Raw genomic sequence first — 21,992 nt, 5'->3', positions numbered from 1 at the left:
ATTTTGACCGTTAGATATATAAGTAAGAGATACAATTTTTTATACTTAACTGTTTCTTACAGGTATTTTTTTGTTACAATCATTTTTAATACCTTATCAATATCCTTATTACCGTAATTTATATCAGTCTTTTTTAAAGCTCTAGAGACTTGGAGACAATTTTTTTCTATACATTTAAACATGAATTTTAATTTATTGTTAATTTCCTTGTATAAATGGGTAATTAATTAAAATTTGTCTTTACTTACATGGATAAAGTCTTCCCAAATGAATAAGGTCTGTGGACATTTTTAACTGTGCACATTGTATTGTACACTCGTACTGAGATGTCTAGTCCTGACAATTTCTGTGATAATTCCTCTTCTAAGTCATAGCTGCTGCAGGAGCTCGGCATACAGACGCCCCACAAGATGCTGGAGTATCGCGGGACACGGTGCCCCATCTGCAAGTAGTTTTGCTATCAGAGGAGACAAGCGCTTTAGTGCTACAAATCATTGGATTGTTTTGATCTTCTTAATATTTACTAAAGAATAGTGTTTAATAGTCTATTAGTTAGTTAGTTTTTAAATTTTTCCTGTGTTTTTTCGGAGAAACTAGCTAACTATCGTAAGGTATATCATACATTGTCGATGTCTATCTTACATTATGACGAGACTGTAATTTGTAAGGAATTTATTCGCGAGCATCAATCTAAAAGATTTTGAGATATTCTTTATTTGTTCTAATACTTGTCGATACAGGCATCAATACGAAATGGAATAGTTTCATTTTATTGAAATCCGTAGTTTGCACTGAGACCGAGTTGTATTTTACTTTCAAAGATTTGAATTTAGATTTGATGCGGGGGATGCATTCAAAGATAGAAATCGAGCGGCAACCAATTCCATTACTACCGCGCAGCGCCAGACTTGCATTGACAGAGCCGTGCAACGAAAATATATTAACATATGATGCCCTTCAAATTTGTTCTCGATATTATAATATCAAATGCACCAGATTTGTTATAACGAAATGATTTAAAGGTACTTAAATATTGCAATTTACAATGTATGTGTATGTAAACAAAAGATCAATGTTAAAGAAGTGAAAAAGGTGTGTCAATTATAAAAAAAATTCGTAGTCTTTGCCTTCCTTTTTGGAATTTGAGTGTAAACAGTATTTTAACGAACCACTTAGACTTCCATCAGACAGCTAATTTCCAATCAAGATTTATCTATACCTCCAAAAACTTTGAGAGCTTAAAATTAAGTGTATTAAAACAGCACGAAAACGTCGTTGAGAGTGGAGAAGCAGAGCAAAGTTGCAATTTATCTTACAACTAGACCTAGTCATAATTTAGTCCCGGGACGCGGTGAAATTAGCCTGATAAATTGTGCTCGTAATCTTTGCTGCACACGACGCCGCTTAAGTCCCGGATTAATATCTCTTCTCTCCCTCCCTCGCGGTGTATTACTTTAGTTTTACTACGACCACGTAAAACGAGCTTACTTCCATAGTTTTATGCGCGCCTAGTACCTGCATCAGGTTTCGCGAAGCTTGCTAAGCACCAGCATTGTAGGGTAGACTGTTTAAAATGGAAATATTTAAAAATATATGCAAACGTTTGTTCTCAAGCAAATAAGATACTTTTATAACTGTCATAGTTTAGCAAAATGTTTGCATTTTAATATAGAAAGAAAATATGTAAAATGAGCTCGTAGACACTTCTAGAAAATGAAATAATATACATATTTTTACGACCAAATAATCTTCATTGTATAAAAACCTTTTGACTAAAATTAACCTATGCCTCATATCTATCTATACTAGCTTGTTCCGAGCTTTAACCTAAACGTTTTTTTTTAAATTAAGCGGTCTCATCTAGCATTAACCTTGGACTAGATGCCGAGCTCCGAGCTGTTAGATTGATGCGATTCATTTTCAGCGATCAACATGCGCCGAGGAAGCTGCTTGCACACCCAACGTATAAGAATTACTTGTCTTAAGCAATTTCTTTCCAATAATGCTTCTTAATCAGATCGACGGTCGTTGCTTCGCGTGCTCACGAAGTATAATGGGAATGCAATTTAGCAAAATCAGAATTTTAAAACGATGCTACTTATAAAGATTTTTACAGAAAAATACTTATGAATGGATAAAGAATAAAAAACATTGATTATAAAAGAGGCAGATTACTTATGGCAGAGTACTCCAATGAAGCAACTCAACATTCACGTATTTAACATTTGAACCTACGATAATAGGATATGTTTTGTTTGTATAACTTAATCTGTAAACGACTGTAGCCAATAAAAACACAAAGTAACCGCCGTCAAATTCCGAACCCACACGTTCCAGCAAAACTTTATATCTTTCTTGCTACTGATATAAAATCTCTGGGTATTGCTAGTGGTAAATAAAATCACTACGTTTGCTCTTAAATTAACGTCAAGTAAAATAAAATTGCTCCTGGCAACTTTGTGTTCGCAAATGAATCTAGACTCATTATTCCTCTGCTGCTTTTGTACCTACGTCGTTTTTCTTGAATACACTTATTTGCAACAAAGCCGAAATTGGTTTCTTTGCAGCATTGTGACTTCTAAGGAACGCTTTAGTCAAATTCTTTGTATTTGTTTACACCGTCTTGGTCAAGGGCCATTGTATTACACAATAACAATTGTCATTCGAAACAAATATGGCGGCCAAATAAGCTGACAATGTGGACGGCCGGTGTCGTCCCGCAGAATATTAACTAAGGAAGCGAACCTTGGATGCCTTTTGCGTGATCTCGATCCGAATGATACCAAGTCATTTAGTCATTTGTTGTTTTGCTCATTATAAATCAACGATGTGCTCAGTTTTAATATTGTTAAATTATTTTTATTTTTAAATCATTCTAGATGGCTAAAAGATCAAAGACACAGATGAGGTTTTTGCTGCGACATATTTTGTTACAGTGAAGTGAAGAAAGATGTAATATTTTTTAAGCTTGTTACTAAGAAAATAAAGTAGATCTAAAGTAAGACACCTTGCTCGCCATATTAACATCTACAGACCGTAACCGACTAAGATATTTGAAGCAATGTTACTGAAATTGCTTTATCATAACATCAATGTGTGGGTACATGATAGTTAAGGGGAAGTTTCTATTAACTCAATAGATCGGGCTTGATTCAACGCGAGCTTACGGAATGCTATCCCGAACGAAGGCCACCCGAATCAGATGTGTAAGCCTGATGGACTTAATGAACAGAGATAAGTGGCCGGGCAGGATTAAGTCACGTAACTCCGGCAACGTAACAGACTTCGGGTAAATAGCTAAAGGCGAGACTCCGTATTAACTTGTCAAAATTATTAACCTTTGTCAGACATATGTTGGAACTATAATTTAATCGGTATCTCGTCTTAATATGAAGTTAGTTATAAAGTTCGAAATGTTTCATTTTAGTTGTTGCTTAGCTACAAAAATGTACTTAAAATATTGAATGGGATTAATCAGTATTTAAGGAAAATAACAAAAATGCAACGAACCATTGACTATGTAGGAAAAGTCCGGTGCAACTAGTAAATTTTATATCGAGTTACGAACTGAAAGTTTATTTTAAAAACATTATTTTGAGTTTGTGAAGCGTGTCTGTTTCGCGGTCCTTAGTTTCAACTGGTGTGAATATATACCGGCTTCAGATTTATCGTTGAAAATGTAAATTTTAATTAAAAGGAAAACGTTGCATGAACACGTTTTAATTTTCAAAGGAGCAGCCGACAAGTAACCCAGCTGAAGCTTCGAGTCCTTTCTAACGAGCGACGCGATCTGTGTGTATTTTAATTTTTTCCTGCTTCTCCCCTTGTTTTGAAAAGTTAAAGTGCAAACATTTTTAATGTCCATATATATAATACATATATAATAGATTTAAACGATTAAAAAGATATAGTATGAATTGCTGCGTGGACTGTTCATACTTCAATGAGAACGTAGTCTGACCTTACGTACTATGGGCGTCAAATTGCCTGCCTGTTTATGTCTGATGCTATAGGCCTTGCCATACCGTCCTTCTTTTATACTTATTCAATTCTAGAAAAATGCTAGCACACTTCGCATACAAATTCTATCAATTGTGTTTGAAAATTAACATTTTCTCATACTAAAGTGATATCTACTCGGGTGATTTACGAAAAATTTTGTTTTTAATTTTCCTTATCATAATGTATCTGTTTTTTTTTCTGCAACAGATTTATTACACTATTCGGCTTTATAACACTTTTATTAATAGCCATTGTCAGCGACAAATGTATTTTTTTTTTTTATAAGAACAAAAAAGACAATTTGAATATAATCTTTAAATGTTTTACAAATATTTTATGTAAAACTTAAGTATTTTTATTGTAAAAAAACTTGTATTTTATTTAGGAAAATATTAAAAGAACAAAATTTTTTTTGCTTACAATTCATTACTTAACTGGGTATGGTCGCGCAAAATATATTTTCCATTTAAGAATATTGTTTGCATATTTTAATTATTGATAAGGGTTAAAGATGTTTGAGGTTAGAGTTATTGAACTCTTAACTTCCATTTCATAAGAACTGTTGCCGACTTATGTAAGCGAACAAAACTCCGACATTCTCGTCGAGTGTTAGTGGCCTTCCAATTTATCCATTTCTTTTGGGAACCGTCTCACGTATCTATTGGATTACACGTCTAGAGGTGCGCAGGCTGGAGCTCCGTGAGGTCACCCACCCTTGTCCCGAGCCCGTCAGCGGTCTGTGGCGAATCTTTTTTTGAGCGCTACGCCTTTTTATCCTTCTAGGGTACCGCAGTTGTCGGATGAAAACGCCTTTGTTATCTTAATTGAGAAGCATGTAACTTATAGCGAAAAAAAATGTAGTTTATAACTTAAAAAATTCTCTTATGAAAGTAAAAAACATAACGGCTTTGGGTAAGAAATAAGTAGAAATGATAATTAATTTGTTTTTTTTGATGATTTTTTCACGACTGATAGTAGGGTAATGTTATCCAAGGATATGTACATCTATTCCACCTCGAGACCTTCTATATAGGACATAGTCTAAACGGCATGACATAGTAGAGTATCATAGGAATACAGCCAGAGATTTTCATAGATTTTTTTTTAATTTGAAAAAAAATACTAGAGTACATTTATGCGGAACCGTATGTGTTTTATATTTAAAACTATTCCTTGTCATCCCCTAACCGTATGTAGATAAAATCGTGCTCACGTTGCCGCGCCGCAGTGTTTGGTAGGCTTTTACTGCGCGTCGCTACCTATCTTGATAACTACGGGACCCCTTGGAATCACTGATGACTACGTCTAAGTACTTAGTCAACCGTAAAAACTGCTGATACATTGTTATGAGATTTTGATTTACATATATTTATTATTAGTTTATTAAGGAATTTTTTATTGTTAATTTTAATTTTGTTCAGTTAACTGATAATAAGATGCAACTGCAAAGGAAAAACGAAATATAGCGTTTGAAAATTAAAAAAAAATCGATTAAAAATCTCAAGTTTTTGTATTTTTTTTTTCACATATTTAAGTATAATAATTAAAACATTTTTGGACTAACAAGGTGTCATTTAAATCGTCTTTTTTATCGAGGTGTCATAGATGTTATAGATTAATATATACTAATAATATTTTGCACAAAATAGGGTTGCCACTCATAATTTTTATGTTGATATGACATAATGAGATGACGGCATTTTGTCTGACATCAAAGGCACTTCTTACACGGTGGCATCTGTATTGCGTGATCGACCTAACTGATCTGACGAGCAAAAACGTACTTTACTATTGTAACTGTGGGAGAAATGTTCTACCACGGAAATATGACAATAAGTCAGAATTAGATAATTAACTGTTGCATCCAATTGTTATGTAAAAATACTTCCACTTAAAAAAACAAAGCAGTAAATGAATTTTTAACAGTGGTAGATCCCACTTTAACATCTTCGTACAAATTGGCCCGGCTCGCCCGGTGAAATACCACGACCACACAGAAGAAAGGCGTGAGACGAAGCAATTCCGCGTTTCGTCTGATGAGTGTGCGTCCCGGAGGCCTAATTTAGTCCTCTTTCCATTCCTACCCTTTTTCTTATAAAGAAAGGATGGGAAGTGGAAGTGGACTTTGCGGATGTGAGGATGCATGGAAATATTCTTTCTGTGCATCCTCTCCTCCGTCGATTAAAGGTATGCAACGCATATGCTATTGCGTTTGTCTATGGGCAACGGACACTTCGCTATTTCAGCGATTTCAGGTGGCCGCTCGCTCGTTTGCCACCTTATGATATATTATAAAAAAAAGTTAATCACTTATTACTAAGCAGAATTTAAAGATAAAGAAATTAAGTAAAAAACATCTTAATACAATTATCAATTTTAATTTTATCTCTGGGGCACTAAGATTGGATAAGCGATCACTAAGAAGCACCCTTAGTGTAGACTTACTAATTATTAGGAAACCAAACAATCCCTCACTAATATTATAAATGCGAATGTTTGGATGGACGGATGTTTGTTGGGAGGTATCTCCAGAACGGCCAACCTCGTTAAAATTTAATAGATGTAGAACATAGTCTGGAAGAACACAGAGGCTACTAATTAAGTTTTTTTATTAATTCTGCGTGGACGGAGTGGCGGGAGACAGCTAGTTTAAATAATAAGTAATCATGATGTTATGCAAGAATGTTAAACATGTCTAGATATGAACACGAAAATTGCGCTTTTAAAAAGTAATATGAGTTGGAGCCGTACGTTAGTGGAATACAGGGGAGTCCGCCGCCACCGCCGCGTAGTACTAAATCACAAACTATTCCTACTACCTCATATAAATTCTGTTTTACATTCCCCCTCGCAAACATCGCCCTCCGGCGCTATTCCACGAAGCTCCGTACTGAAATGTGTTATTGGTTTGCAAAAATACATATACCACCGTGTCTTTTATCCTTTCCAAATAGATATATAGTTTAGTACTTTAGTATTTTAGTTTGTAATGTTAACATGTTTCCTCAGAAGGGTGCAGCTTCTATAACGATTGAAATAAGTTGATGTCGAATGTCGATGGGATTTTATTTGGTATAGAAAAAGCTTTTGCCCGCGACTCCGTCCGCGCGGAATTAACAAATACATTAGTAAGACCTATTTGTTCTTCCATACAATTTTCTACATTTTTATCAAATTTTATCGAGATCCGTTGAGCCATTCTGGAGATATCCTCTACCGAACTTCCATCCAATCTAAACTCGCATTTATGATATTAGTAAGCGTATGATTAACATCTACCTCAACAAGAAGAGATAAAGATATGATTTTGTAAATATGTTCTGAAAGTGGAAACACAAAACTTAAACAGCGCATCTAACTGTACTCCTACTAGACAAGGATACTCGTGATGAACTCGGAATTACCAAACGTCTTATTCTTCGCACAGTCATCGGCCGTTGGAAACCATGAGCGGAATCTCTAAATAGTTTTTCGTACCCATATTTTATCCTTGAGCATTATAATTATATTACTAATAATTTATATGTACTAAATAAGGCACGTTACGTCATTTTACAACTTAAATAACTAAGAGATCGCCTTGCTAAGCTATTGACGTCATAGATAAGAATTAATATGGTTACCGGCAGGATGGTCAGACATTTATTACATAGTAACACTGTTTAGTAACAGACCTAATTGTCATTCTCTGCCAAAACTCTTCTGCGGTTATCTTAAAAGGACGTCGATGTCTGGCTAAAAGCCAATGTTGCGTCATAGTAACGGATCTATTGTAATCCTTTAAGGTCTACTTAGTAAATGATTAGGTAATTTTAATGTTTAATACTAAAATAAATACATAAAACTGACATAGGTGTCATGTAATCGAATTAGTATTTATCTTAATCGTTTTCTTGTAACTTTGCGTTCCAAAGTAGCGTCAAGAGAAGAACGAACTTTTCTTCACGTTAAGTTCTTAATTTTTTTACGCTCATTTGCTCCTTTTAACTATGAGATTATACTGTTGAAAAACCTAGTATAAACGTGTTGATGTCTCTGTTTCTTTTTTTAAGATAATTTATTAACCCTTATGTTCATTTTGTATAGTATACCATACATACAACTTGATAAAAATATACGATTACTATAAAACAATTTTTAACTTACTTTTTTTTAACTTTGTTTTTTGTTTTTCTTCGAAAATGAAATCTTGCCACATTAAGGGTTAACATATGTTCTTGGAAACCTGGTTAGGCAGTAGAAAATTTGGATTTAGCGTGGCAAGGACATTTTAAAGTACTTTTGTCTGCAGGTTTGATGTAAAATGTATTATTACTTTGTTGCAAACTTGCTAAATGGTACAAGTACAACCTTACCGTAAAATAGCCCAATATGGTGACTCGTTACGAATAAAATAATGCGGTCATGACCCTGACCTATGACTGGTTTGAGACAAAAGCAAATTCATAAATGCAAAAATTCAGAATACTTTTCATAAAAATACAAAAGAAATATTCTGAATCGAAAATACTATTTCTTGATCACTTTGTTGATGAGTTTTGTGGTAATAGGTCCCTTAACAAGCCGATGTTGCATCTCTTAATAGCTTTAGTCAATTTAATCTCAATTCTGTAGGAGATAAGATTTATTTTACGTTGAAATGTAGTTTCGTTATTGGCTATCAACGAAATTATATACGTAGTTAAGTTACATAGTTCACCAATATTAATGTTACACACTAAATTACTTACTACACTAAATCCTAAACAAAAACATCAATAATAAAAGCCTATTGAATCCAATTACATTCCCAAGATTTTATAATTAAACGTGGGATATTTATACTTCAAAGAAAATACATAAACTTCACCTGGCTACTTTTTTCTTTTATTTTTTAATGCAAATTAAATCATTTACTAGTTTCGTTTAACCATTCAATATAATACTTTATATTACATAGTTTTATATGAAAATTAATGTTCTTTTTCTGGGAAGTAAGTATCAATTTTGTAGGATATGCAATTCGCCGAAGGTTTGCCATTTGCCTTCACAAATTACAAGCAGTAATCACAATCGATCGATGACAGATCCATTGCATAAATAAGTATTAAGTATCAAAGTTGTCTTAATTAATGGAAAACAATGATTGTCGCCATAAGAATGTTGTTCATATGGCGACGAATTATTTCATCTCCAATTTTAAATTGTCATAGATGCAACCTTAGGAAAACTGATACAATGTTAATGAAAAAAAAACAAACAAGAATGTTCTATTTCTTATTAAAGGTCATAAAATTTTCGAAAATGTATGGAAGTCATCATCATCAGCTCACTATACGTCCCCACCGTGGGGCTCGGAGCCTACCCAAAGTTAAGGGTGATTACGCCATAGTCAACCACGCTGGCCAAGTGCGGGTTGGTTGACTTCACACATATCTTTGAATTTCTTCTCAGATATGGAATGGAAGTACTCACCATAATATTGTTATTTGATTACTTACAATCAACTGTTGATTTATTGAAATGTCAATGAATCTCGGATGACTCATTGATGCATTGGTGAAAAGTTCAACCATATGCCTTTTACTTGTCTTACCTCGGACTACTTTTATTATGGGTATATGGTTGGTGAATTAATATTTTTTTATATATATAATTATCGGCATTGGTTTTAGTAAACAAGTCTCAGGGTCAGATGTAAAGGTGTCTTAATTTCATGAGAACGCGTCATTCGTAGGTCACGGTCGCGTTTCCGAGGCCTGATCGATGCCAGTTTTCGCGTATTTCGTAACATCCCCGCCCCAAGTTTATTACACGCTTGGTAACTGAATGCGCTTCGTTGGTAAATACAATTAAATGCACTCGAAAGCAAAGTCTACGCTTAAAGGATGTATTTTACAAAATACTTTTTAAATGTTTTTTTCCATAAAAGATTACTCTTTATATACGCATACATTATTGGTGTTTAGTTTAAAGAAATGATTTAATGCGATCTCAAATAATTCAATAGCTGACTACAGTTTCGCTTTATGGTATTCCAAAATAAGTTTTGTAATAGATCCGTGTCCCGTAATCGCTCTTAAAGAGATGTTCCGTAAAATTAGTCACATAATCTCAAAATCGTTATATTTTATACGTAAATGCTTATTTTTATTTATTGAATATTTTTACAACGTTATCATTTTTAACTTTAAACAGATTGTTTTAATGCAGCACTGTGCTTACAATTACCATTTTAAGCTTTAACTAACTTAACATTTGTTGAAAATTCATCGAATAGCAGATTAGAACTGACGACTTTAGTTTTCAACTAATTACTATTGCTCCCGGCGCTTTAAGTCTACTTGAAAACTACAGACTTAAAAACTACTTAGATCGTTTATAGGTACGATAAAGAGTTGACTAAGTTGTGTGCAATATAAACTGTTATTAAGTTTCAAAATTGTATTAATTTTACAACTTTAATATAAAATTTAGCTTATTTAGATTACAAGCTTTATTTTACGATTATTCGAGATAAAAAATGTTATCGCATTTATTGTTTAGTTTTTATAGTAAGAATAATTTTCATGGTGGATTTTTTGGGGATTGTTTTTAAAGTAATCACTTAGTTCAGGTATTATATACTTTTTTTTTCTTGAAAGTTGAATAATGCTTTTAATGATATATTTCCATTCATCAATTTTTTATTTAATAAATATTGTAATATAATAATTAAAATTAATATATCTGAATTGTTGTTAATTTTACTTACGTCAGTAACATTGCTTCTCAAATAGTGTCCGCTGTGTATCAAAGTGTCCAAATGTTCCATTTTCTCGTCCCCCTTGATGGTGACTTGCAGGGAAGCCAAGCAGTATTTGCCCCGCACTGCGCCATCGATATCCAAACATTCGTCAAAGTCGCCGTATTGGTTACCGTTGCCGCTCAGTATGCCTGATGGTGGTTTCGCCGTGGCGTCAAACACTGGAACAAATGTTGGGACCAATAAGTTTACAAACATCTTAAGTTCTCAGGAATTTATAATAAGTTTTGGTTGATATATCAAATAAATTATAAATCAAACGTTTGTTCTAAAATTACCAATAGTTTAAATGCTTAGATTTTCTGAAATATAAATTTACATTGATAGTCTACTTTTTTAGGGTTTCGTACCTCGAAAAGAAAAAAAGGAACCCTTATAGGATCACTTTGTTGTCCATCCGTCTGTCAAGACCTTTTTTTATAATACATTTTATAAGGTCGAAATAATTGGTTTGTGTGACATTTGGTAAAATTTATTTTTAAAGTACATAAAACATATGTACGTTAATAACATGAAGTGGTGCTTATTTAAGTGATTGAGACTAAATTTGCGAGATTCGTAAAGGGTTATTGTACACCGGAAAGGCTTTGATCAGCACCGGAAGGAGGCTGTATGAAATGTAATACGTATGTACTCGTCTGTACCTGTCGCATCCGAGACAAATTATTTCCAAGTTCAACTTCCTAAAGATGTCATGTAAGAGACATCTTTGATCTCAACAAATTACATTTATACAAGGTTACTCTTTCTGTTAAAGATGAAAAGGAAGAATTTCTAGATTAATGAAATATAAATAAAAGTGTGGCCTTGAAATAAAAACTTAATTATCTGTATCCAATCCAGTGTCTATGTCAAAATTTTACTGAAAATATGAATTTAGCATTTAGTCTATTGTTATTTCATGAATTTCAATTTATGTTTTTTTACGCCAAGAATATTTTAACCAAAGTGAAAATCAATTACAGTGATTCACAATGAATAGGAAATCTCCCTCCGTCTAGACTTCCGATGGCAACGAACATGAGGTAATTCAATTACTGAATTCCGCAGCACGTTTTCCAAAACGCAACCTGTAAAACATCGAGAGACCCCCTAAAACCCGTCTAATTGTATTAACTCAATGACATAGATTTCTAACCTTTTATCAACTTTATTCCCATTACATAAGGTAGTATTTTCAACGATAGCTGATGATCGGGGAGAGACTAGACACGCTGAAATAAATCAAATTATTTTAAAACCAAATTGCAACGCTGTTTCAATGTTAACGATATTCAAAGAGTTTAATGTGCAAAGTGCAAGATACTAAGCTATCTCTCAGACAGACTTAAGCTTTAAATGCATTTTCTTCATTGCAAATATAAATATTAGGTCTTTAAGGTGAATTACAGAAAAGTTAAAAAGGGTACGTCGTTTTCAAAGTTATTTTCCCCTTTATCCTTTAGCAAGAACTTTAAGCATACTAACCTAGAAAAAAACCTCTTTCATTCATGCCTTAAAGACACCATAGTTATATGGGTCGGGAAACAAAGGCTCGACGGAGAAATCCAGCCCTCAACTATGCGGATTAAAAAGGAGCCAGCGAAAGTGCTCTGAGAGTGCAAGGCATCTGATACTACGAATTGGTAGTGCTGCCATTGTTTCAATATTTGAAATTGCGGTCTAAAAAATGATTGAGATTTTAAGTACTAAGTATTAACTGATGCAGGAATTTGTCTAATGTTATATATGCAAACCTTTACGCAATTATATTTATTATTATTATTTTTAAATGTTACTTATTCTTTATGCGAATGTTTAAATGGATGGATGTTTGTTTGAAGATATCTCCGGAACGGCTCAACGGATCTTGATAAAATTTGGCATAGATGTAGAACAAGTCTGAAGAAGACATAGGCTACTTATTATGTTATTTATTAATTCAGCGCGGAGGGAGTCGCACGCGACAGCTAATTATTGAATATATGTTTCACACACATTGATGCAATTGTTACTTTATGTTAAGGGATACATAAGATTTGGTTTAGAAATTATACATATAGAAAAATACGTTTATCTATATTTATTTATACTGTATATTAAATAAAGTAATTCTGTACACAGGGCAAGAAAGGACATTGTTACAAAACTACAACAGGAAAATGCGTCACGAAAAAGCCTTTCACACGAAGTCTGTCTATCGCCTAGCACCGGAGCACCGGATTTGACAAATGCGTACATTCTAGTCACGAAAATGACACGCGCCACTCGCTTCAGCACCGCGCCCGCATTTCAAATTCTCCACTCATAATATTTCACCACATCACAAGGTTCAGCTGCCTGACATCCGAAGGATTCCTCTCTAAGGTCGATATTGAGAAAGAAATAAATGCATTTTTAGATCATTAAAACAAATCCAAGACTAGATTAATATTAATTTGTTTCCGATTTTCTTTTCAAGACAAGAAGGTAATATTCGACTAACCGTGGGATCTTGAGGCAAAAAAAAACCGTTTATAATGAAAGGGCTTATGTCATGTCTTTCACAGAGACTTTGGTCTCGGTATCCCACGATAAGTTTCGATTTTGTTTTAGCTAAATTCAAGTCTAGGTCTAGTTACTTTCTAGATTTAGTAACTTATTCATACGTAGCTGACGAGAAATGTAGGTTACATACATATAATTGGAGTGCACGGTAAGGTTCAATGGACTAGCCGACTGGTTAAAAGGACACAAGTGCGTAGTTTGATGCAGGTGTCCATAAATATTTTTTTAAATAGTATTAACAGTAACTTAGTGAATGCCAATCGGATAGTCGCTGTTGTGGAAAAAAAATATCGCTTTAGTAAGTAACGAGACGAGATATATCTTGTATCTTATGTTTAATGTTCATGAACGTTTTCTTCGACTCTTCATTTCATTATATAGATATATAACTTTATAAAGGTTGAAATGAAGTTACTTAATAAATATCAATATTTCGTGAAGGAAAAGCCATTTCTGTAGCGAAGAATAACATTTTCTACAAGGTTAAGTGGGACTCGTATTCTGTAGTAATTGCTATCGAAGACCCTTGGAGATTGTTGAACGGATCTTTATTAGAATTTGATTAAGATCAGTTAGTCTACTAAGGTTGGATAAATCTTCAATATATTATTTCCTTCATTCATTTTCAATGGCAAAGTATTGATTGAATAAAAAATAACTTCTCATTTTTTGATAATACGAACGGAAAGGTTCATGCTAGGGTTGTGAACTTGCGATGTTTATTGGATTAGGGGTGTCACGATACAAGTAAACTGGAAGAAAGAGCTGTTTTAGTAATATAAAGGCACTTGGATAAACAATGGTTTGTAGGTTCAATAATTTCAATGATTACGACTTTAAGTTCAACTTTTTTTAATTCCGATAACATAAATATACGTTTTTCAACCAGTATTTTATGATTTCATATTTATCTATATGTATTTAAAAAATAAAACATTCGAGTTGTTGAGTTATTTTGAACTTAAGAATTAATAAACTGTCAGATAGTACTAAGTGTTATATTTTTAAATCTTACTAATATTATAAATGCGAATGTTTAGTTGGATGGATGGATGTTTGTATGTTTCAACGGCTGAAGGGATCTCGATGAAATTTGGCAGACATAGAACATATTTTGGAAGAACACATAGGCTACTAATAATTATTTTTTTAATTCCGTCCATGCAAGGTCACAGGCGACAGCTAGTTGTACAAATAATTCTTGCAAATAGTTATAAATGTTTATAATATATTTAAGCGTTTTTACAAACGGGGTCAATGTGAAAATTATTATGTCCCAAATGTGAATGTCTTGTACCGAGTACACAACTAGTCTTTAAAATATTATTGTTATTTGGTTCATAAATATACTATATTGCGATATAATTATGTGTTGCAATTTCATAAAACATATGCAATCGGAAAATATTTTTGGTTTTTTAATTTATGTTAAAATTTGTTAAGGTTTCTCGATATGTAACCGCATAAATATTATTTCTATTATTATATTATGCTATATTGAAAAATATGAGCCCGGCTTATTACGCGGTCTACTAATAAATAGATAAGAGTGTTCAAATAATGATGTGCTTGGAAAAAAAATATTACTATAATCATGTATATTTAAATGAGCAATTCTTGTATATATATAATTGGAATTTCGGAATCGGCTCCAACGATTTTCATAAAATTTAGTATATAGGGGGTTTCGGGGGCGATAAATCGATCTAGCTAGGAATCATTTTTAGAAAATGTCATTTTATTCGTGTTTTATCGATAATCAACTTAAACATAAACTTTATTTTTTCTATCGTTAAGATCGAAAAATATTATTCATATTTCATCATTTTATTAGTAGTATAAATATAATTTCCAAAAAACACAATTAAAAAAAATACTGGTGATCCAGATTTTTACTATAGTGAAAGATTCATTGTTTATAGAATGACAAGGAATCATAATTGTATATTGCGTCTACCCTCTAGCTATTATTTAATCGTATTGTTTTTGTCTAAGATTTTTATTACTTTTGGTATGTTAAGATTCATTAGGGACAAAATAATATTTTATGATTATGAGTTTGTAGTCTAGAGCGCACTTAATCCAGAAATTATATTAAAAAGTCAAATATTTACTTTTCAATGCCCACAGCTCCAACCTGTCCAGGCTATCTCTGAACACTCTGCTTTCTCTTCGGCACTGCTCTGTGGTTCCATTCATCGGCACCAGGATCCGTGGAAACCGATCCCATAGTTCCAGGACATTCGTTCTAGCACTGTCAATATTGCTTTCGTTTTTCGCGGTCAATTTTAATATGGTCCCATTCAAAAGGCTATCGGTTAAACTCCTTTCGGATAGGGTGAGTTCGATGCACTCGCGGGCTGCGCAGGCGCCGGCAAAGAGGAGCAGGAGGCAAGCGCGCGCCGCCATGATAACACACGTAATGACTTCGCGATCTCAACACCGGGGTATAAACCTATCTCGCGACTCTGTCCGCACTTGAACAATAACCCTGCGTACGCGCGGACAATTGAATTTGGTAACGCATATCCTTCGCTTCTAATTGTTTTCACAATTTATGTGCATAATCTCAATTAATTACATATCAATACAAATGTATACTATTTGTTTTCATTTGGCAATTATTTCATTGTCATCAATTGTTAGTGTACTTGTCATTTAATTTAGATAAATAAAAAAAAATATATTATCTTACTAATATTATAAATGCGAATGTTTAGATGATTGGATGTTTGTTTAGAGGTATCTTCAGAACGTCTGGATGGATAGTGATGAAATTTGACACACATATAGAACATAGTGTGGAAAAACACATAGGCTACTAATTAAGTTTTTTTTAAATTTCGCGCGGATGGAGTCGCGGGTGACCGCTAGTATAAAATAAATAAAAGGATGTTTTTTTGTTTTGATATTTCTAAAATTATTCGAGTCAATAATGTTATTTCACACTTTATTATAGGATAAATTTAATCTTATAAAAATAAAATTTAAATCGAATAAAATTACAGTATTATATTCAATTTCATTTGTAAAAATCCCGAACGAGAGAAGATTTAGGCGATGCTTTACTTAAGAGTAATTCGTGTTATCACACAAAGTTTTCTATGAATTTCTCGGACCAATCTAATCTAGTTTGTTCATGAAATAGAAGAACAAATAGAATTTATACCAAATGGAATTATACTGTGACTTAAAATAGTACAAGAGTTGTCAATGATTGAGTAATATTTGGTAAAAACCAGCCGTTTTATGATTTGATATTAATTGCTCAATATTTTTCATCTGAATCACGTTCTAAATATCCAAATAATTACGTGACTATGTCAATAATAGGTAGTTTATAAGTTAACGCGACTTTAAGCATAATTAGAGTAGACAGAGTAATAAGAATAATCTCATCAGATATCTTTTACTTCTAAGAACTTTCAACTAATTGTCTGATTTCTTTAAGATTAAGGTACAAAAATACATACAATACTAATTTTATAAAGGCAAAAGGTTTCTATTTTTTACGTAAAAAATAAACCCAAAAACTTTCGTCTCGTTTACAAAAATGTTTGGCCGTTAGAATCCTATGTTATTACTGAATAACATAAGCTAAAGCTAAACTAAAGTTTAGTATGGTTAAATAAACAGTAAATTTCTGAACTCCTTAAAATTTGCCTGGTTGGCTTAGGCTAGATCTTGAATTGTGCTACAAAAAGTCATCGATGACATATGTCTATACAGTTTTTTTCACAATAACTACTTTTGTTACATGTGGTCTGCTTTGTTCTAGAACATAATGGCAATAGTTAGTATTTTAATTATTCAAACTTTCGTGAGATATTATAATAAACTGATATAAAAACGGCTAAACACTCACGTATATTCGTCCGGTGGCGGCACCGACTAGTTTCGATCCCATCGGGGGTCTTCATCAGGATGAGTGGTACTGGTATTATTTCGCGGACGGGGCCGCGTCCGAGAAATAATACCATTACCACTGAGTTAGTTGTTACTAATTTTTGGCATATATATGTGCCATCTTAGAGCTCACTGAATTAATTTCTCTTCAAAGATTAAATATATAGGTAGCTATGAATGACCGTACAATTTATTAATAATGATTTTTCTTTATCGAATAAAATATTATTGAATTTTTTTTTCTGCGAAGAAAATAACAAGACAATACACGCAAGGCTATATAAAATAAGGAAATAAACTTTGATTTTCGTAAATAGCAATGACAAATATCTCGGATATATCCTAATGGAGATCGTAAAAAATACAGTCATTTGTCTTGGATCTAAAAAAAAAAACAGTTGATAAATCAATAAAGTAAATTGAACACAATATTTAGTGTCATACGATAAAATAAAGTGTGTTTACTTGTAGCAATAAATGCGTACATATAGTTGTCAAGTTTATATGTTTTAAGGTGACTTTATATTATGTATTAATTTATTACTCATTTGGTGTAGGACAGGATATGTCAGGATCGTGTTAAACTGAAATCGTATCTGCTAGGTACTTTAAATATATTACCTTACTTACAGAAATAGTATATATGTAGTTACGTTTGTAGGATTTGTATATACATATGTTTTTTTTTATATCATAAGGTAGCAAACGAGCGAGCGGCCACCTGAAATCGCTGAAGTAACGAAGTGACCGTTGCCCATAGACATACGCAATTGCATATGCGTTGCCTACCTTTAATCGACGGAGGAGAGGATGCACAGAAAGAAAATATTTTCCCTTTCCATGCATCCTCTCATCCAGAAAGTCCACTTCTACTTCATTGTGATTAACGGATTAATGTAAAGTGATATTCAATTTGTATTTTTATCCGGAAAGGTCATTGTAACTTTTTAACGTTATTATATCTGCATAATATAATGTTCCTTTCGAGCGGTAATGTTTTGTCTTCAGTGATGATAACAGTACATTGGCGATTACCGATTGATGACCGATTTAATTATATTTCAATCATTAATCATATCTTTGGTAATTATGATAATTCCAGTAGTCGATTGATATAGTAAGTGCTGTTTGAAAATGGCAATAAATTTGTTCACAATAAAGTGCGTTCCCATCAGCCGAACACGACTCGAACGTGCAGATCGTCAAACGTTCGCCAACTGCTCGCGAAAAAACTAATATGGGTGCATCTTTTAAAATGTGCATGGAGTTAATGCTTAAGGGTCGACGTCGACTCGTCAACTCCACGCCCCGTGACGGCGACGCCGCGCTGAAATATCGCGAGCCAGGACGGTACCGTGTGGAAGAGTAGTGGAGTAATGCGCATTAGCCTTAATTGCTAATATGATCTATGTACATATATATATAATATATATATATTTTTATAGTCCAGTGCCTGAATAGTGGGGACATAAACGTCGACATTTTAGTAGTGTTGCGTCAATACACTGGCACATTTTCGGTTTTTCTTTCTAACATATATTTCAAAAAAAAATCCTTAAGAAATGCATACTGAATCTATTAAGTATGTCAAATAATCAACGTGCGTTTTAATAATTTTACCATAAAAATAATACTTTTTATTCATGTTTGTAAAACGGGTCATTGAATATGTTTAGTTCCCATTCCAAAGCTTGTATAGTAACGAGTTTGAATCGAAGTTTAATAGAATGCTGATCCGTTATACTTGTAGCCGGTATCCATTATCAAATGTAGGTAGTAACTAGATGCAGTCATTACCTAATGGAATAGCGATGCAACTACATAAACATGCATGTGTAAACTTGAATATATAGCTAAGATTAAAACTGATCGAGATAGCTACGCTTCAGCGGTTCGGACATGTTGAAAAAGTGTATGAAGAATGTTGGCTAGTCAATAAATTTAACTTTGTAAGTTGCAAAACTTGGTTATCGAGTAGAATAACACTATCGTTATCAAAGACGTCATAGGAAAAGTTCATTATTCTCTCTGGTTCTGTAAAAAGATGTGTCAAGATTGAAAAGAATACATCTTACTAATATTATAAATGTTAAACTTTAGATGGATGGATGTTTGTTAGAAGCTATCTCCGGAACGGCTCAACGGATCTTGAAATGCATAGATCTAGTCTGGAAGAACACAAAGGCTACTAGGCTTTGTAAAGCTTTATTTAAGTATCTAGGTTCATTTGTACATACGACAACTGTCGTGTTTGTTTTTGTACGCAGCGATTACCACGAGATCAAGTCTAGAACCTTAAATGTCAAAAGCAAATGATGCGCTTGACATTTTTGAGCTGACATTTATGGCCGTCTGCTGGATTGTAGACATCAAAGATGATGTGGCTAGATGCAGGATATAATCTTACTTCTTACTAATATTATAAATGCGAATGTTTAGATGGATGGATGGATGTTTGTAGGTATCTCTAAAACGGCTAAAGGGATCGGAAGAACACATAGGCCAAAAATGTTTTTCAATTGCGCGCAGACGGAGTCGCTGGAGACATCTAGTATATGGATCAATTATCGTAATTCAAAACAAAACGAATAAACAGATTTATTGAAGAACATATTCGTTACTATTTAATTTAATAAAAATTTAATAAAATGTAATAAAAATATAACTTATAAACATACTAATACTGAAACTAGTAAGTCGACATGCCACGAAAGGTTCGATAAACCTTGGCCTGCGTGAGTCCTTGGTTCCTAGCTGGTTTTCTTACTAGAACTACTGGAGTGTTAAACTTAAAACATTTTATTTATTTTTTACTATTTCATTTGTTTTTTTTTTCAAATAAATAGTTGTGGTTGTATATTCAAGCACAATATTAATATAACACGCTCGTAACCCATAGGGGTAGGCAGAGACCATGGATTTCCATTTAGCACAGTTCTGACGCACGTCGGTTTAAGGTGCTCTTAAATATAGCAAACATAATTTTTGCAATTCATATGCAAATAAACATTTATTTTTCGTAATATTTTATAGCATTTTAATAATTAAAAACTGTAAATTGCAGTCATTTTATAGGCACTTGTAAGAAAGCACTGAAGTATCAATATAGGTCAATGCCCTCGCTCGTTTAAAATAAGATCTGATACGCAATTAGTAAAAAGGACCTTCGGTACATAGACCTCCAACACGTGTGACGAAATAATCGATTCGTAGAAAGTAAAGGAGGCATTTGACTGTTCGCGGCGCGTTCGTAATGAGATTCGCTTAATTTTATTAATTATTCGTTTGCACCTTAAAGCATTATCGCTAGATTTGATTAAAATTAGTTATGTAATATATTGCAAAGTACAAGTTATAAAAATATATGTTCTTAATTATTTGAAATATTATAAGGATGTAAACAAACTAATTAAATGACATGATATCATGTAAACACAACCTTACTACATACGACATTTTCTGTTCTACTGTCCGTAAAAGAATAAATTATTTAAAAACATGATATAGATATCAAGGGGGTTATGGTTAAATATTACATTTATTATCAAACCTCTAACTATTATATAAATGTTACGGTCACTTTTTTTTTACATATTCTTATATGTTAAACAAGTTTATGCATAAGTGAAGGTCGAGACAAGCCTCCGAGCAAGTCAAGGTTGGGATCAGCGTGAAAGTAGAACACAGTTTGGTGTATTTTGTATTATCTTAAGGCTTGTTTCCACGGTTCCTCATTTTGTCACCGGAACCGACTCGGAAGATGTACCGTGGAAACAAAGTCTATGCGTCGCTGTAACCACGTTGGGAAAAAAGAATTGTAATAGTTTCGCGTGCCCTATAAGCTGTTTTTGGCAAAGAGAACGAGAGGGATTACGTGTCAAGGCAGTGGAATTGTACCCTTACAATTCAGGCTGACAGGTAGGATATTGATTATTCCATCTTGTGTTATAACAAAATAAATATTTTAAAATAATAAAGATAGTCTAAGCTTGGTTTGAAAATGGCTCGGTAGTAAAGTTTTAATATTTTAGGAGCGGCGCGGCGCGGCGAGCTGGTTTACTTAGCCGCGCTAAGTCGACACACATAAAATATTAACTACCCGCTTTTCTACGGAAAGCACATAACTTGGTATAAAGTATGAAGTAATTAGGATAGCTGGGAAGCTTGTTTTGTAACAAAATAAATCATAAACGCTTGTTTTTGTCTGTTAATTACAGGTTGAACTTGATACGAGCAAGTGTGAAGATAAGAACATATATGTACCTATAATCAAAGCAAAACTGTAAGAGCTAGTGGTAACTTTAAGAGTGGTAGAACCCGCTTTAACATCTTCGCACGAATTGGCCAGGTTCGCCCGGTGAAATACCACCACCACACAGAAAACAGGCGTGAAGTGGAAGAAATTCCGCGTTTCGTCTGATGAGTGTGGTCCCGGAGGCCCAACCCCCCCCCCCTTTAATACAGCATGGCAGTGGGATTGAAAGAGAAAGTACCCCAGGGGGGTACCAAAACCACTGGTTTTGGAGAATCCCCCTCCGCGCGCTTACGCCTGAACTCCCGCTTGGAGTCTGGGGGTAAGCGCGCGGGCCGCCCTGCGTATTCTGGGGGGGGCACCTTTCCGCTCGCTCGCTTTAAAGGCCGGGGCAAACGAGGCCTGACACTACCACCCCCTTCCACCCACGCTGTGGACTTCTGTAATATCAGGGGACTCCATTCCAACTTAGAGGCCGTCCACTACCATCTCCGGACGGCCAAGCCGGCCTTGTTTTTCCTT

General features: G+C 33.7%; 1 protein-coding gene across 2 annotated transcripts in view; it reads right to left on the bottom strand.

Moving 5' to 3' along the window:
* drd (drop dead) overlaps positions 1-17,330 on the bottom strand; it is a 28,011-nt gene extending 10,681 nt beyond the window's left edge. Inside the window, exons 1-3 of one of the 2 annotated variants that reach the window (XM_013306319.1) lie at positions 17,178-17,330; positions 10,736-10,947; positions 249-442 (exon numbers count right to left, since the gene is read on the bottom strand). In XM_013306319.1, the coding sequence (XP_013161773.1) occupies positions 249-442; positions 10,736-10,947; positions 17,178-17,292 (521 nt within the window). In that variant the 5' untranslated portion in view covers positions 17,293-17,330. Of the gene's footprint in view, positions 1-248; positions 443-10,735; positions 10,948-15,426; positions 15,808-17,177 lie in introns of those variants that run through there. The other variant, XM_013306318.1, reaches the window with a different exon arrangement.
* Positions 17,331-21,992: the final 4,662 nt, after the last annotated feature.

The sequence above is a fragment of the Papilio xuthus genome, unplaced genomic scaffold (assembly GCF_000836235.2).
Source record: "Papilio xuthus unplaced genomic scaffold, Pxut_1.1 DF828258.1, whole genome shotgun sequence".
NCBI lineage: Eukaryota > Metazoa > Arthropoda > Insecta > Lepidoptera > Papilionidae > Papilio > Papilio xuthus.
This window is presented reverse-complemented; position numbering and strand designations above follow the sequence as displayed.